The sequence below is a fragment of the Oncorhynchus tshawytscha genome, linkage group LG31 (assembly GCF_018296145.1).
Source record: "Oncorhynchus tshawytscha isolate Ot180627B linkage group LG31, Otsh_v2.0, whole genome shotgun sequence".
NCBI lineage: Eukaryota > Metazoa > Chordata > Actinopteri > Salmoniformes > Salmonidae > Oncorhynchus > Oncorhynchus tshawytscha.
Genome location: NC_056459.1, coordinates 35,681,689 through 35,698,558, shown reverse-complemented (window position 1 = coordinate 35,698,558; position 16,870 = coordinate 35,681,689). Strand labels below are relative to the sequence as shown.

General features: G+C 39.7%; 1 protein-coding gene across 1 annotated transcript in view; it reads left to right on the top strand.

Moving 5' to 3' along the window:
* Nucleotides 1–1,331: 1,331 nt before the first annotated feature.
* The window catches only part of LOC121841528 (stromal membrane-associated protein 2-like), a 36,076-nt gene continuing 20,537 nt past the window's right edge, over nt 1,332–16,870 (top strand). The window contains exon 1 of the mRNA XM_042310547.1: nt 1,332–1,868. Within this exon, the coding sequence (XP_042166481.1) occupies nt 1,763–1,868 (106 nt within the window). The 5' untranslated portion in view covers nt 1,332–1,762. The remainder of the gene's footprint in view (nt 1,869–16,870) is intronic.

The window sequence follows — 16,870 nt, the reverse complement described above, 5'->3', positions numbered from 1 at the left end:
TGGTATGGCAACTGCTTGGCATCTGACCGTAAGGCGCTAAAGAGGGTAGTGCGAACGGCCCAGTACATCACTGGGGCCAAGCTTCCTGCCATCCAGGACCTATATAATAGGCGGTGTCAGAGGAAAGCCCATAAAATTGTCAGAGACTCCAGTCACCCAAGTTATAGACTGTTCTCTCTGCTACCGCACGGCAAGTGGTACCGGAGCACCAAATCTAGGACCAAAAAGCTTGTCAACAGCTTCTACATTCCTAAAAAATCGCCATTGACAATTTACATTTGACCCCCCCTACCCACCTACATGTACAGATTACCTCAACTACCCTTTACCCCTACACACTGAATCGGTACCGGTACCCCCTGTATATAGCCTCCACATTGACTCTGTACTGGTACCCCTGTATATAGCCTCCACATTGACTCTGTAACGGTGCCCCCTGTATATAGCCTCCACATTGACTCTGTACTGGTACCCCCTGTATATAGCCTCCACATTGACTCTGTACCAGTGCCCCCTGTATATAGCCTCCACATTGACTCTGTACCGGTACCCCCTGTATATAGCCTCCACATTGAATCTGTAACGGTGCCCCCTGTATATAGCCTCCACCCTGACTCTGTACCGGTACCACCTGTATATAGCCTCCACACTGACTCTGTACCGGTGCCCCCTGTATATAGCCTCCACCCTGACTCGGTACCGGTACCCCCTGTATATAGCCTCCACATTGACTCTGTACTGGTACCACCTGTATTTAGCCTCCACATTGACTCTGTACCGGTGCCCCCTGTATATAGCCTCCACACTGACTCTGTACTGGTACCCCCTGTATATAGCCTCCACATTGACTCTGTACCGGTACCCCCTGTATATAGCCTCCACATTGACTCTGTACCTGGTAGCCCCCCTGTATATAGCCTCCACATTGACCCTGTACTGGTACCCCCTGTATATAGCCTCCACATTGACTCTGTACCGGTACCCCCTGTATATAGCCTCCACATTGACTCTGTACCGGTACCCCCTGTATATAGCCTCATTATTGTTATTCTTATTGTGTTACTTTTCATTATTACTTTTTATTTTAGTCTACTTGGTAAATCTTTTCTTCTTCTTGAACTGCGCTGTTGGTTAAGGGCCTGTAAGGAAACATTTCACGGTAAAGTCTATACTTGTTTTATTCAGCGCAAGTGGCAAATAAAGTTTGATTTGGTTTGGGGCTATGAGGGGGGTGGGGGGTGGCACGAAGTGTTGCTGGATATGCACGACCCCCCTTCACGGACCCTGTATATAGTATTAGTACTTGACACTGATGCATGTAAAATTCGCGAAGCTAAATCGCTTGCTGGGCTAACATTTTACACAAGAGGGCGACAGAAAATACTCAAATTTGTTGGGATATTTTACTTCCAAACAGACATTTTTCGACAAAAAGAATACGAGTGCAAATAGGTTACAACCTGTCTTGCCAGCCCCAATACTCATGCATTGCTGCAAGCTAACTGGCTACTAGTAGCTTCGACTTGAAGGATTGTTCCTTAACGTGCGTGAAAAACAAATCGCTTCCTTCTTTTGAAGAGGATAAAGAGGACCGGCGCTGCATAGCTTGTTCTGAATTTCATTTTCCTGGGGTCTGGATTTTATTCTACCAACGGAGTTTATCTAAATCAGGCTATTTCATCTACTAGTATCTTGATATTAGGACGAGAGCGACGGGTGTCGGAAAGGTGTTATCGAGGCAGCACAGAGGCAGAGAGTGAGGATGCTGACTGGTAAATTGGTAAAAGACATAGACAGATATCAAGCTGTCCTTACCTCGTTACTATCACTCGAGGAGAACAAATTCTGCGCGGATTGTGAATCCAAAGGTAAGTCAAATAGTAGCATTGACTATAGGCTGTTACAGTTACTGTGTGTTATGTCCAGCCATATGTCATAACTAAGTGTTATGGCCGGAGACTATAGATTACAGTCAAGTCAAATGTCATAACTAAGTGTTATGGCCGGAGACTATAGATTACAGTCAGTCAAATGTCATAACTAAGTGTTATGGCCGGAGACTATAGATTACAGCCAGTCAAATGTCATAACTAAGTGTTATGGCCGGAGACTATAGATTACAGCCAGTCATATGTCATAACTAAGTGTTATGGCCGGAGACTATAGATTACAGCCAGTCATATGTCATAACTAAGTGTTATGGCCGGAGACTATAGATTACAGCCAGTCATATGTCATAACTAAGTGTTATGTGTTATGGCCGGAGACTATAGCTTACAGCAAGTCATATGTCTATCCAAAACGCTGGGTACGGGGGTGGACACGGACTGGGAACCTATGAGTCAACCTCCGTTTTGTCGGTTTCCAATAACCTTTCCGGTCTTACCCAGTGAACACGATCGACTGCATACACTGCATAATAGGATTTGTGTACTTTGAAGGTTGTTATATGAATGTCGTTGTACAGACGACAGCTAAATACAAAAAACGCCTGCATTGACTTGAATGGTGTTCTGTTCTCTCTCTCTCTCTCTCGGTCTCTCTCTCTCTGTCTCTCTCGCTCTCTCTCTCTGTATCTCTGTCTCTCTCTCTCTCTCTCTGTCTCTCTCTCTCGCTCTCTGTACAAACTGTTCTAGGTTGAGCCCCTAGAGCGGGTGCATGGGAAGAACAGTGTGTGTGTGTCTGTCTGTCTGACTATGTGTGTGTTTTAAAGTTTTTATGTCACATGCACAAGTGCGGAAATAAAAAGTGAGTAATTAATGTAATACTATATACAGGGTCAGTTCAATACCATACTACATACAGGGTCAGTTAATACCATACTATATACAGGGTCAGTTAATACCATACTATATACAGGGTCAGTTAATACCATACTATATACAGGGTCAGTTAATACCATACTATATACAGGGTCAGTTAATACCATACTATATACAGGGTCAGTTAATACCATACTATATACAGGGTCAGTTAATACCATACTATATAGAGGGTCAGTTAATACTATATACAGGGTCAGTTAGTACCATACTATATACAGGGTCAGTTAGTACCATACTATATACAGGGTCAGTTAATACCATACTATATACAGGGTCAGTTAGTACCATACTATATACAGGGTCAGTTTACCATACTATATACAGGGTCAGTTAATACCATACTATATACAGGGTCAGTTAATACCATACTATATACAGGGTCAGTTAATACCATACTATATACAGGGTCAGTTAGTACCATACTATATACAGGGTTAGTTAATACCATACTATATACAGGGTCAGTTAATACCATACTATATACAGGGTCAGTTAATACCATACTATATACAGGGTCAGTTAGTACCATACTATATGCAGGGTCAGTTAATACCATACTATATACAGGGTCAGTTCAATACCATACTACATACAGGGTCAGTTCAATACCATACTATATACAGGGTCAGTTAATACCATACTATATACAGGGTCAGTTCAATACCATACTATATACAGGGTCAGTTAATACCATACTATATACAGGGTCAGTTCAATACCATACTATATACAGGGTCAGTTAATACCATACTATATACAGGGTCAGTTAATACTATATACAGGGTCAGTTAATACCATACTGCATACAGGGTCAGTTTACCATACTATATACAGGGTCAGTTAATACCATACTATATACAGGGTCAGTTCAATACCATACTATATACAGGGTCAGTTAATACCATACTATATACAGGGCCAGTTAATACTATATACAGGGTCAGTTAGTACCACACTATATACAGGGTCAGTTCAATACCATACTATATACAGGGTCAGTTAATACCATACTATATACAGGGTCAGTTAATACCATACTATATACAGGGTCAGTTAATACCATAGTATATACAGGGTCAGTTAATACCATACTATATACAGGGTCAGTTAATACCATACTATATACAGGGTCAGTTAATACCATACTATATACAGGGTCAGTTACTATATACAGGGTCAGTTAATACCATACTATATACAGGGTCAGTTAATACTATATACAGGGTCAGTTAATACCATACTCTATACAGGGTCAGTTAATACCATACTATATACAGGGTCAGTTAATACCATACTATATACAGGGTCAGTTAATACCATACTATATACAGGGTCAGTTAATACCATACTATATACAGGGTCAGTTTACTATATACAGGGTCAGTTAATACCATACTATATACAGGGTCAGTTAATACCATACTATATACAGGGTCAGTTAATACCATACTATATACAGGGTCAGTTAATACCATACTATATACAGGGTCAGTTCAATACCATACTATATACAGGGTCAGTTAATACCCATACTACATACAGGGTCAGTTCAATACCATACTATATACAGGGTCAGTTAATACCATACTATATACAGGGTCAGTTCAATACCATACTATATACAGGGTCAGTTAATACCATACTATATACAGGGTCAGTTAATACTATATACAGGGTCAGTTAATACCATACTACATACAGGGTCAGTTAATACCATACTATATACAGGGTCAGTTCAATACCATACTATATACAGGGTCAGTTAATACCATACTATATACAGGGCCAGTTAATACTATATACAGGGTCAGTTAGTACCACACTATATACAGGGTCAGTTCAATACCATACTACATACAGGGTCAGTTAATACCATACTATATACAGGGTCAGTTAATACCATACTATATACAGGGTCAGTTAATACCATACTATATACAGGGTCAGTTAATACCATACTATATACAGGGTCAGTTACTATATACAGGGTCAGTTAATACCATACTATATACAGGGTCAGTTAATACCATACTATATACAGGGTCGGTTAATACCATACTATATACAGGGTCGGTTAATACCATACTATATACAGGGTCAGTTAATACTATATACAGGGTCAGTTAATACCATACTCTATACAGGGTCAGTTAATACCATACTATATACAGGGTCAGTTAATACCATACTATATACAGGGTCAGTTAATACCATACTATATACAGGGTCAGTTAATACCATACTATATACAGGGTCAGTTACTATATACAGGGTCAGTTAATACCATACTATATACAGGGTCAGTTAATACCATACTATATACAGGGTCAGTTAATACCATACTATATACAGGGTCGGTTAATACCATACTATATACAGGGTCAGATCAATACCATACTATATACAGGGTCAGTTTAATACTATATACAGGGTCAGTTAATACCATACTATATACAGGGTCAGTTAATACCATACTATATACAGGGTCAGTTAATACCATACTATATACAGGGTCAGATCAATACCATACTATATACAGGGTCAGTTAATACTATATACAGGGTCAGTTAATACCATACTCTATACAGGGTCAGTTAACTAGAGTGATGGAGGTAGATATGTATAGGGGACAGGGATACTAGAGTGATGGAGGTAGATATGTATAGGGGTAAGGTAACTAGAGTGATGGAGGTAGACATGTATAGGGGACAGGGATACTAGAGTGATGGAGGTAGATATGTATAGGGGACAGGGATACTAGAGTGATGGAGGTAGATATGTATAGGGGACAGGGATACTAGAGTGATGGAGGTAGATATGTATAGGGGAAGGTAACTAGAGTGATGGAGGTAGATATGTATAGGGGGAAGGTAACTAGAGTGATGGAGGTAGATATGTATAGGCGGAAGGTAACTAGGCATCGGGATATATGATAAACAGTGTAGCATCAGCGTATATGATGAATGTATTTGAGTGTGTGGAGTCAGTATACAATGCGTGTGCAAAAAATAACAAATACAATGGTAAAATCAGAGAGTCAGTGTATCCTTTTGTTAGCGTTTTAGTTAGCTATTTAATTAGCTATTTAGTTAGCTATTTAGTTAGCTATTTAATTAGCTATTTAGTTAGCTATTTAGTTAGCTATTTAATTAGCTATTTAGTTAGCTATTTAGTTAGCTATTTAGTTAGCTATTTAATTAGCTATTTAGTTAGCTATTTAGTTAGCTATTTAGTTAGCTATTTAGCAGTCGCATAGCTTGGGGATAGAAGCTGTACCACCGTCATGTCGTCCGCAAACTTCATGATGGTGTTGGAGTCGTGCCAGGCCACGGAGAACAAGAGTCACAGGAGGGGACTAAGCACACACCCTGTGGGGCCCCTGTGTGGACGGGGGTTGGCATGTCAGGACGCCCAGGGCCAGTTGAAGAGGGAGGTATTCAGTCCCAGAGTCTTTAGCTTGACGATGAGCTTGGAGGGAACAGTATTGTTGAACGTTGAGCTGTAGTCAACGAACAGCATTCTCACACAGGTGTTCCTCTTATCTAGGTGGGTGAGGGCAGTGTGGAGAGCAGTTGAGATTGCATTGTCTTTGAATCTGTTGAGGTTGAGATCTTAAAACATGCAGGGATTACAGACTGGGACAAGGAGAGGTTGAAAATGACAGCGTATATGCCTGCCAGCTGTTCTGCTCTGAATAAGCAATATACCGTCTGGCCCGGAGGCCTTGCTAGTGTTACGCTGATTAAAGATCATCCTCACGTTGGTCTCTGAGTGTAACGGACGTTGGTGGAAGAAGGTGAGGACCAAAGCGCAGGGTGGTACGCGTTCCTCATGTTTATTCGAAATTGAACACTAAAATGCAAAACAACAAAGAGACAACACACACTAAACAGAAAATAACTACCCACAAAACCCATGTGGGGAAGAGCTATCTAAATATGGTTCCCAATCAGAGACAACGACAGACAGCTGTCCCTGATTGAAAACCCTACCCGGCCAAAAACAAAGAAATACAAAGAAATACAAAAACATAGAAAAAGGAACATAGAATGCCCACCTTAGTCACACCCTGGCCTAACCAAAATAGAGAATAAAAGCCTCTCTATGGCCAGGGCGTGACATTGAGAGAGAAATCACCCAGTCCTCTGGGTCAGTGTGGGCCTTCACACAGGGTTGTTATTTTCGAAAGCTAGCATTAAAATAAATAAAAATGTGTTTGTCTGGTAAAGAGGCATCATTGGGCAGATCACAGCTGGGACTTCCTTTGTAATCCGTAATGGACTGTAGTCTCTGCCACATGCAGCGGGCGTCAGTAGCCTGTGTAATATGATTCCACATTGTTCCTATACTGTCCTTTTGCTCGTTTGATGACTCTGCATAGCGGGACTTCTTGTACTTCTTGTCACAGCCTCAGGGTTGTCTGTTAGCCCTGTGTGTGGTAGCCCTGTCCTGTAGTTTAGCACCAACCTCAGTGGTTGGTCCTTTTGATTTGGGAAGCAGCGAACCTTCACTGTGGTGACCATGTTGCCGATGTACAGTACCACTCAAAAGTTTGGACATACCCACTTATTCCAGGGTTTTTCTTTATTTGACCTATTTTCTACTTTGTAGAATAATATTGAAGACATCAAAACTATGAAATAACATATATGGAATCATGTAGTAACCAAAAAAAGTGTTAAACAAATCAAAATATATTTTATTTTCTGAGATTCTTCAAAGTATCAACCCTTTGCCTTGATGGCAGCTTTGCACACTCTTGGTATTCTCTCAACCAGCTTCATGAGGTAGTCACCTGGAATGCATTTCAATTAACAATTGTGCCTTGTTAAATAGGTTTCCTTAAAACCTATTTTGGCTCAAATCCCGTTAACGGGATCAATTTGACAACAGCCAGTGAAATTGCAGGGCGCCAAATTCAAACAACAGAAATCTCATAATTAAAATTCCTCAAACATACAAGTATTATACATCATTTTAAAGATAAACTTTTTGTTAATCCAACCACAGTGGCTGATTTCAAAAAGTCTTCACGGCGAAAGTATTCCATGCGATTATGTTAGGTCAGCGCCTAGTCACAAAAACACAGTCATTTTCCAGCCAAAGAGAGGAGTCACAAAAATCAGAAACAGAGATAGAATTAATCACTAACCTTTGATGATCTTCATCAAATGGCACTCATAGGACTTCATGTTACACAATACATGTATGTTAAGTTCGATAAAGTTCATATTTATATAAAAAAATCTCAGTTTACATTGGTGTGTTATGTTCAGTAATGTTTTGCCTCCAAAACATCCAAAGAATTTGCAGAGAGCCACATCAATTTACAGAAATACTCATCATAAACTTTGATGAAAGATACAAGTGTTATACATAGGATAGAGATAAACTCCTCCTTAATGCAACTGCTGTGTCAGATTTTCAAAAAGCTTTACGGCGAAAGCACACCATGCGATAATCTGAGTACAGCGCTCAGTCACCAAAACAAGCCATACAGATACCCGCCAAGTTGTGGAGTCAACAAAAGTCAAAAATAGCGTTATAAATATTCACTTACCTTTGATGATCTTCATCAGAATGCACTCCCAGGAATCCCAGTTCCATAATAAATGTTTGTTTTGTTTGATAAAGTCCATCATTTATGTCCAAATACCTCCTTTTTGTTCGCATTTAGTTAATTAATCCAAATGCACAAAGCGCAGGCCAGATGAAAAGTCAAAAAAGTTCCACTACAGTTCGTAGAAAAATGTCAAACATCCTTAGGATGTTTTTATCATAAACATCAATAACATTCCAACCGGAAAAATCCTTTGTCATTAGAAAGGAAAGGGAAAGAAGCTCGTGCTCACGGCCTCGCGCGAGACTAAAGTAAAGGCTTTCAGCCTGACCAATTGTTGAAACAGCTCTTACTCGCTCCCCTTTCTCAATAGAAGCCTGAAACAACTTTCTAAAAACTGTTGACATCTACTGGAAGCGTTAGGAAGTGCAATCTGACCCCATAGACACTGGATATTGGATAGGCAATCACTTGAAAAACTACAAACCTCAGATTTCCCACTTCCTGGTTTGATTTTTCTCTGGTCTTTGCCTGCCATATGAGTTCTGTTATACTCACAGACATTATTTTAGCAGTTTTGGAAACTTTAGAGTGTTTTCCATCCAAACCTACTAATTATATGCATATTCTAGCTTCTGGACCTGAGTAACAGGCAGTTTACTTTGGGCACGCTTTTCATCCGGACGTGAAAATACTGCCCCCTTGCATAAGAGGTTAATGCATTTGAGCCAATCAGTTGTGTTGTGACAAGGTAGGGGAGGTAAACAGCAGATAGCCCTATTTGGTAAAAAAAACTATTCCATATTATAAATAACCATCATTACTTTAAGACATGAAGGTCAGTCAATCTGGAAAATTTCAAGAACTTTTAAAGTTTCTTCAAGTGCAGTCGCAAGAACCCATCAAGCCCTATGATGAAACTGAGGACCGCCACAGGAAAGGAAGACCCAGAGTCACCTCTGCTGCAGAGGATAAGTTCATTAGCGTTACCAGCCTCACAAATTGCAGCACAAATAAATGCTTTCAATAGTTCAATAACAGACACATCTCAACATCAACTGTTCAGAGGAGACTGTGTGAATCAGGCCTTCAGGGTCGAATTGCTGCAAAGAAACCACTACTAAAGGACACCAATGAGAAGAAGAGACTTGATTGGACCAAGAAACATGAGCAATGGACATTAGACCGGTGGAAATCTGTGCTTTGGTCTGATGAGTCAATATTTGCCATTTTTGTGAGACGCAGAGTAATTAAATGGATGATCTCCACATGTGTGGTTCCCACCGTGAAGCATGGAGGAGGTGGTGTGATGGTGTGGGGGTGTTTTGCTGGTGACACTGTCTGTGATTTATTTAGAATTCAAGTCACACTTTTAACCAGTGTGGCTGCTACAGCATTTTGCAGCAATATGCCATAACATATGTTTTGTGCTTAGTGGGACTATCATTTGTAATTCAACAGGACAATGACCCCAAACAAACCTTCAGGCTATGTAAGGGCTATTTGACCAAGAAGGAGAGTGATGGAGTGCTGCATCAGATGACCTGGCCTCCACAATAACCCGACCTCAACCCAATTGAGATGATTTGGGATGACTTGGACCGCAGAGTGAAGGAAAAGCAGCCAACAAGTGCTCAGCATATGTGGGAACTCCTTCAAGATGGTTGGAAAAGCATTCCAGGTGGTTGAGAGAATGCAAAGAGTGTGCAAAGCTGTCATCAAGGCAAAGGGTGGTGTTAAGTTTGTTAAGTGCCAACTTGTTATTTTTCTTGTGGAATCTATACAACAGTAAAGATAACAGCCACAAACTCATTTTGGAGGTAGAACATTTTTCAGAAAAGCAGAATTTAATGCAGTTTATGAGAGTCCCATTGGGAGCAAATTGTCAATCGGAGGTCATCCATTTTATTATCAGCTGGCTGTACATTGGCCAATCGAATGGAGGAAAGAGGTAGCCGGTTCTCCCTTCGCCTTCATCTCGCCGGGATTCCCCCCTCTGTTGTCTCTGTAACGTCGACGTTCCGTCCTGGGTAGCCTGAAAATCGGGTTGTAAAATCAGGATGTAGCATCAACAAAATGGGGAAACTTAAGGAATCAGTTAAGTGGAAACTTTCTGAAGACTAGTTATCATATCAAACTTCTACTGTTATATTCAATGAGAACACGACAGTATTAACAACAGATAGAGGAAGCAAAGCAAGGATTGCTACATCGTTCACTCTCTCAGCTCAGGGGCTTTATGACAGCCATGGCAACATCTCCACTGGGCCTAAAGTGTGGGTTTAATGTACCATGAGTCTCGTAGACCTCTCGGAAATGGGAACAAGCCCTGAAGCGTTTGAAACTGTGTGTGTGTGTGTGTGTGTGTGTGTGTGTGTGTGTGTGTGTGTGTGTGTGTGTGTGTGTGTGTGTGTGTGTGTCTGTACTATACAACGTGTGTATGGTTTGTGTGTGTTGAGCAGACTTAAGGAACATAGAACAAATATAGACAGTGACATTTTGCTTCTGTTTTCTACAGTTTATTAGTGATCCTGCTCACATTTCCTGCTGTGTGTAGGATATCTTTGTTGTGTGACTCTAACGGTGTCACAGCCTAGTTTAATTAGCTATCCCATGTGTAGGATTAAGGGCTAAGGGAGAAAATGTGAGAACAGCACACACAGACACACATTACTCTCAACAACAACATAGCCTGAATATAGCAGGCGCTATCAAAGATCAGTGGGAACAAGTTGTGATGTACTACTTTCTGCACATGGTCAGTGTGAACCTGAGTGTCTTGACACAACGGACCAAACAAGCTGTAACTACAAAGAAAACGTAAACGACACAGCCAGACGTACTTATTTAAAGTGGTTCCAGTCTGCTGTGAAGTGTTCGTCCATAAGAGTCTAGCTACATTATCAGATAATATACGTTTCTAATTTTGTCAGAAAGTCGTTTTCATTGCAAGTTAAAGCGTACTGTTAGCTAGTTGGCTAATGTTAGCTTGCTGATTCACTAGTTATCATTAGCTTGCTGATTCACTAGTTATCATTAGCTTGCTGATTCACTAGTTATCATTAGCTTGCTGATTCACTAGATAAGGTTAGCTTGCTGATTCACTAGATAACGTTAGCTTGCTGATTCACTAGATAACGTTAGCTTGCTGATTCACTAGATAACGTTAGCTTGCTGATTCACTAGATAAGGTTAGCTTGCTGATTCACTAGATAACATTAGCTTGCTGATTCACTAGATAACGTTAGCTTGCTGATTCACTAGATAACGTTAGCTTGCTGATTCACTAGATAATATTAGCTTGCTGATTCACTATATAACGTTAGCTTGCTGATTCACTAGATAACGTTAGCTTGTTGATTCACTAGATAACGTTAGCTTGCTGATTCACTATATAACGTTAGCTTGCTGATTCACTAGATAACGTTAGCTTGTTGATTCACTAGATAACGTTAGCTTGCTGATTCACTAGATAACGTTACGTGAAATGATCTGTGTGGTAATATTATTTGTATCTCAGAAAGCCATTTGCATTGCTAGTTATAGTGTAATGTTAGCTAGCTAGGTAACATTGAACCTATACTGAACAAAAAATATAAATGCAACATACAACAATGTAAACGATTTGACTGAGTTACAGTTCATATAACGAAATCAGGCCCTTATCTTTGTATTTCAAATGGGCCGGTGCACAGCCACCCACTGGGGAGCCAGGCCAACCTAATCAGAACATGTTTTTCCCCCACAAAAAGGCTTTATTACAGACAGAAATACTCCTCGCTTTCATCAGCTGTCTGGGTGGCTGGTCTCAGACGATCCCGCAGGTGAAGAAGCCAGATGTGGAGATCCAGGGCTGGCCTGGTTACACGTGATCTGCGGTTGTGAGGCCTGTTGGACGTACTGACACATTCTCTAAAACAACGTTGATGACGACTACGGTAGAGAAATTAACTTTACTCACTCTGTTTAGCACATGGCCTCACATGTGAATCCACTACTTTACTCACTCTGTTTAGCACATGGCCTCACATGTGAATCCACTACTTTACTCACTCTGTTTAGCACATGGCCTCACATGTGAATCCACTACTTTACTCACTCTGTTTAGCACATGGCCTCACATGTGAATCCACTACTTTACTCACTCTGTTTAGCACATGGCCTCACATGTGAATCCACTACTTTACTTATTCAAAGACTGTTTTCAAGGACCGTTTTCTCAAAAGTGGGGTTACAAGTTTATCAACTTTCAAAGCAGAATTACTTTCCCATTGTTCCTCAAATGTAGTGTATTATAAACCATTTTCTAGCTCTGAGTCTCTACTTTTATCTAATGCAAAAAAACATAATTTAAGTTTTTCTACATAAGACCAAATCGAGGCTGTCGGTCACATACTGTATAAAGTAAAGAGTTAGCATGTGATGCTATTTAGATACAGATTTAGATATGGTATAATGTGAAGAGTTAGCATGTGATGCTATTTAGATACAGATTTAGATATGGTTTAATGTGAAGAGTTAGCATGTGATGCTATTTAGATACAGATTTATATATGGTTTCATGTAAAGAGTTAGCATGTGATGCTATTTAGATACAGATTTAGATATGGTATAATGTGAAGAGTTAGCATGTGATGCTATTTAGATACAGATTTAGATATGGTTTATGTGAAGAGTTAGCATGTGATGCTATTTAGATACAGATTTAGATATGGTATAATGTGAAGAGTTAGCATGTGATGCTATTTAGATACAGATTTAGATATGGTTTAATGTGAAGAGTTAGCATGTGATGCTATTTAGATACAGATTTATATATGGTTTCATGTAAAGAGTTAGCATGTGATGCTATTTAGATACAGATTTAGATATGGTTTAATGTGAAGAGTTAGCATGTGATGCTATTTAGATACAGAATTAGATATGGTATAAAGTAAAGAGTTAGCATGTGTTGCTATTTAGATATGGTGTAATGTAAAGCGCTAGCTAGGGCTGCAGCGGTTATAACATTTTAGTCAGCTGGTGATTGTCAAGCAAATAACTATAGGTCTCACAGTAATGTCCGGTTTATTAACATCAACACATTTAGCATCTCCTTACTTCCACACTGATGCAGACCTTTAATCAACATCAACACATTATAGCATCTCCTGACCTCCAGACTGACGCAGAACTTTGGATCCATTTAATATAGCCTACACCTTTAAAATAAATCCATTATTTATTTTAGACAGGTCTAAAGAAACATGACATGAAGGAAATGTAGACTATTTCAGAAGAATTGAATAACATACTCTGAGTTGTCCTTATGTTAGGTCCTGATCTGGCTATGCCATATGGCTGTGGGCTACAGATAAACTTAGCTTATAATTCCGTGGCATTATTTTATGTAATTTTATAGTATAAACAATACATTTGAACAAAGCTGAATAAAATATATCTTCTCCAAATGATTTGGGGGAATGCGCACATGCGGCCATTCTGTGTTGAGTGGTTAATTAACAAAGAAATAGGTCCTCCTATATGCTTAATATAGAGTTATTAATGTAACTTTAGTTGTTCTACAAACGTTGGTCTATATGTGTTGATTTTTAATACATTAATGAGACTAATGATGATTTAGAAAATAAATGCTCGAAAGACATGAGCTCTGCTTTGTTTTTTTTTGTGCAGGCTGCACACACACTACAACAATCTCACATTCACAATTTGACAAAAACTTGATAATGCCTCAAATTTCATGGCGTCATCACCCTTTATGTGGCTGTAATGCACCCTAGGCAGTGGCCATTGTGCCCTTCTCCCTGAGTGTTGAGTGCTCCTAAGCACCTCTCACTCACACGGGTCTCCATAAGCGTGATCAGGTATTTCTCACAGGCTACAAGTGAAGATGGACACCGGGACGCAACAGCGTACGTCCTTATCCAATTCCGAGGTCCATATTGAAGATATTGGGAAGAAACTGTCCACATGTGCTTTTTGTCAGCCAACAAGATGAGTAGGCCTAACGAACAGCAAAAGCACTAGCCTATGTCAATCTACTATCCCCCATACATTTTCCAAACATAGTCTGGGAAAGTTGTGGGATTCGATAGATCCCTAATTAATACAACCACTAGTATCAAAACAACTTTTTTATGCAATGTGGCTGATGCAAAAGATCAGAACGTTTAGCTTAAAATGTTACTAAACGATTATGCTATTTCTTCACATTATAAGCACAGCAATGCGCACATGACAGTATAATAAGCGTGAATGTTCCATTATCGGAAAACGCCATTATCAAAAGTGACCGCAAATGTGATTATGCAGGTATTGCTTTCATTATAAATGTGCATTTTTATGGTGAAAATTATCTTCCCAAACTTGAAATTCACATGCTGCTTTTGTTGACAGTTAGGCTCTATACCCCTTGTAAAGTGGATTAATGTGCTCAATTTCAAGAAGTTATTTGGCCACTTTAGCTGTGATTACAAACCTTATTAAAACATATAGGCTTATGGGCTAGGCTACATGAGGTGTGCGACTGATTCGAAAAAGTTGCAAAATAAAAGGCATTGTTTCTTATACTGGGCATCATTCACAAGTTATAATATACAATTCACAAGTGAAAGGCTAATATTGTCACCCAGCAGACTATTCTTGATTTAATCTTGTCTTTACATATACTAAATAATATATGTGTGAAATTCGTTTTGATTTAGAATGGACCATTATCATGCACCTGTCTCAACAGGGGCAGGGGAAAAAAATACATGTCATCTATGTACTTAAATAGTGAATGAAGGACGCTTTTGCCGTGGTTTATTTTCATACCAGCCAGGTAGGTTATACTTCTGTTGTAAATACAAACAATGTGCTTAATGTTAGGACAGTTGAGAAGTAAATATAGTAGGCCTAGCCTATAGAAAGCTGATGGGATCCTCCTCTTTTTATTAGAGGCCATCACTCTGTTTTCTCCTGCAATTGCATAGCCTATAGAAATGTTGTGCAACATGATCTCATGGGCTCTCATGATGTTTTTGATTAGATTTACCATTATATTTGCATTGATGCCAGAGTGATTAGAGGGACAATAGAGTGCTGAGTACCTGGCAGTTAACAAGTTTGGTAGACTACTAATGACCATCAGCAGCATCACGGTCACGTGGAATTTGACTGCCTCCATGACTAGTGACCGCCGTTGTGGCGGTAATACGGTCTCCGCAACAGCCCTAGAGTTTGCATGTGATGATATTTAGATACAGATAAAGATTTTATTTTTTTATTTTTTTTATTTCACCTTTATTTAACCAGGTAGGCTAGTTGAGAACAAGTTCTCATTTACAACTGCGACCTGGCCAAGATAAAGCACAGCAGATTAACACATACAACAACACAGAGTTACACATGGAATAAACACAACATAGTCAATAATACAGTAGAACAAAACAAAACAAAATGTATATATACAGTGTATGCAAATGAGGTAAGATAAGGGAGGTAAGGCAATAAATAGGGCATAGTGGAAAAATAATTACAATATAGCAATTAAACACTGGAATGGTAGAGACTGGAGGGATAGATGTGCAGAAGATGAATGTGCAAGTAGAGATATTGGGGTGCAAAGGAGCAAGATAAATAAATAATACAATAATACAGATGGGTTATGTACAGGTGCAGTGATCTGTGAGCTGCTTTGACAGCTGGTGCTTAAAGTTAGTGAGAGAGATATGAGTCTCCAGCTTCAGAGATTTTTGCAATTCGTTCCAGTCATTGGGAGCAGAGAACTGGAAGGAAAGGCGGCCAAAGGAGGAATTGGATTTGGGGGTAACCAGTGAGATACACCTGCTGGAGCGCGTGCTACGGCTGGGTGCTGCTATGGTGACCAGTGAGGTTAGATAAGGCAGTGCTTTACCTAGCAAAGACTTATAGATGACCTGGAGCCAGTGGGTTTGGTGACGAATATGAAGCGAGGGCCAAGATATGGTATAATGTAAAGAGTGATGAAGATAGACTAACTGTATCAGCATCTATCATCACTAAATAGATACACACAGCAGCTCTCTGAGTTCCCATGATCCTTCATTAAATAGATACACACAGCAGCTCTCTGAGTTCCCATGATCCTTCATTAAATAGATACACACAGCAGCTCTCTGAGTTCCCATGATCCTTCATTAAATAGATACTCACAGCAGCTCTCTGAGTTCCCATGATCCTTCATTAAATAGATACACACAGCAGCTCTCTGAGTTCCCATGATCCTTCATTAAATAGATACGCACAGCAGCTCTCTGAGTTCCCATGATCCTTCATTAAATAGATACGCACAGCAGCTCTCTGAGTTCCCATGATCCTTCATTAAATAGATACACACAGCAGCTCTCTGAGTTCCCATGATCCTTCATTAAATAGATACTCACAGCAGCTCTCTGAGTTCCCATGATCCTTCATTAAATAGATACGCACAGCAGCTCTGAGTTCCCATGATCCTTCATTAAAT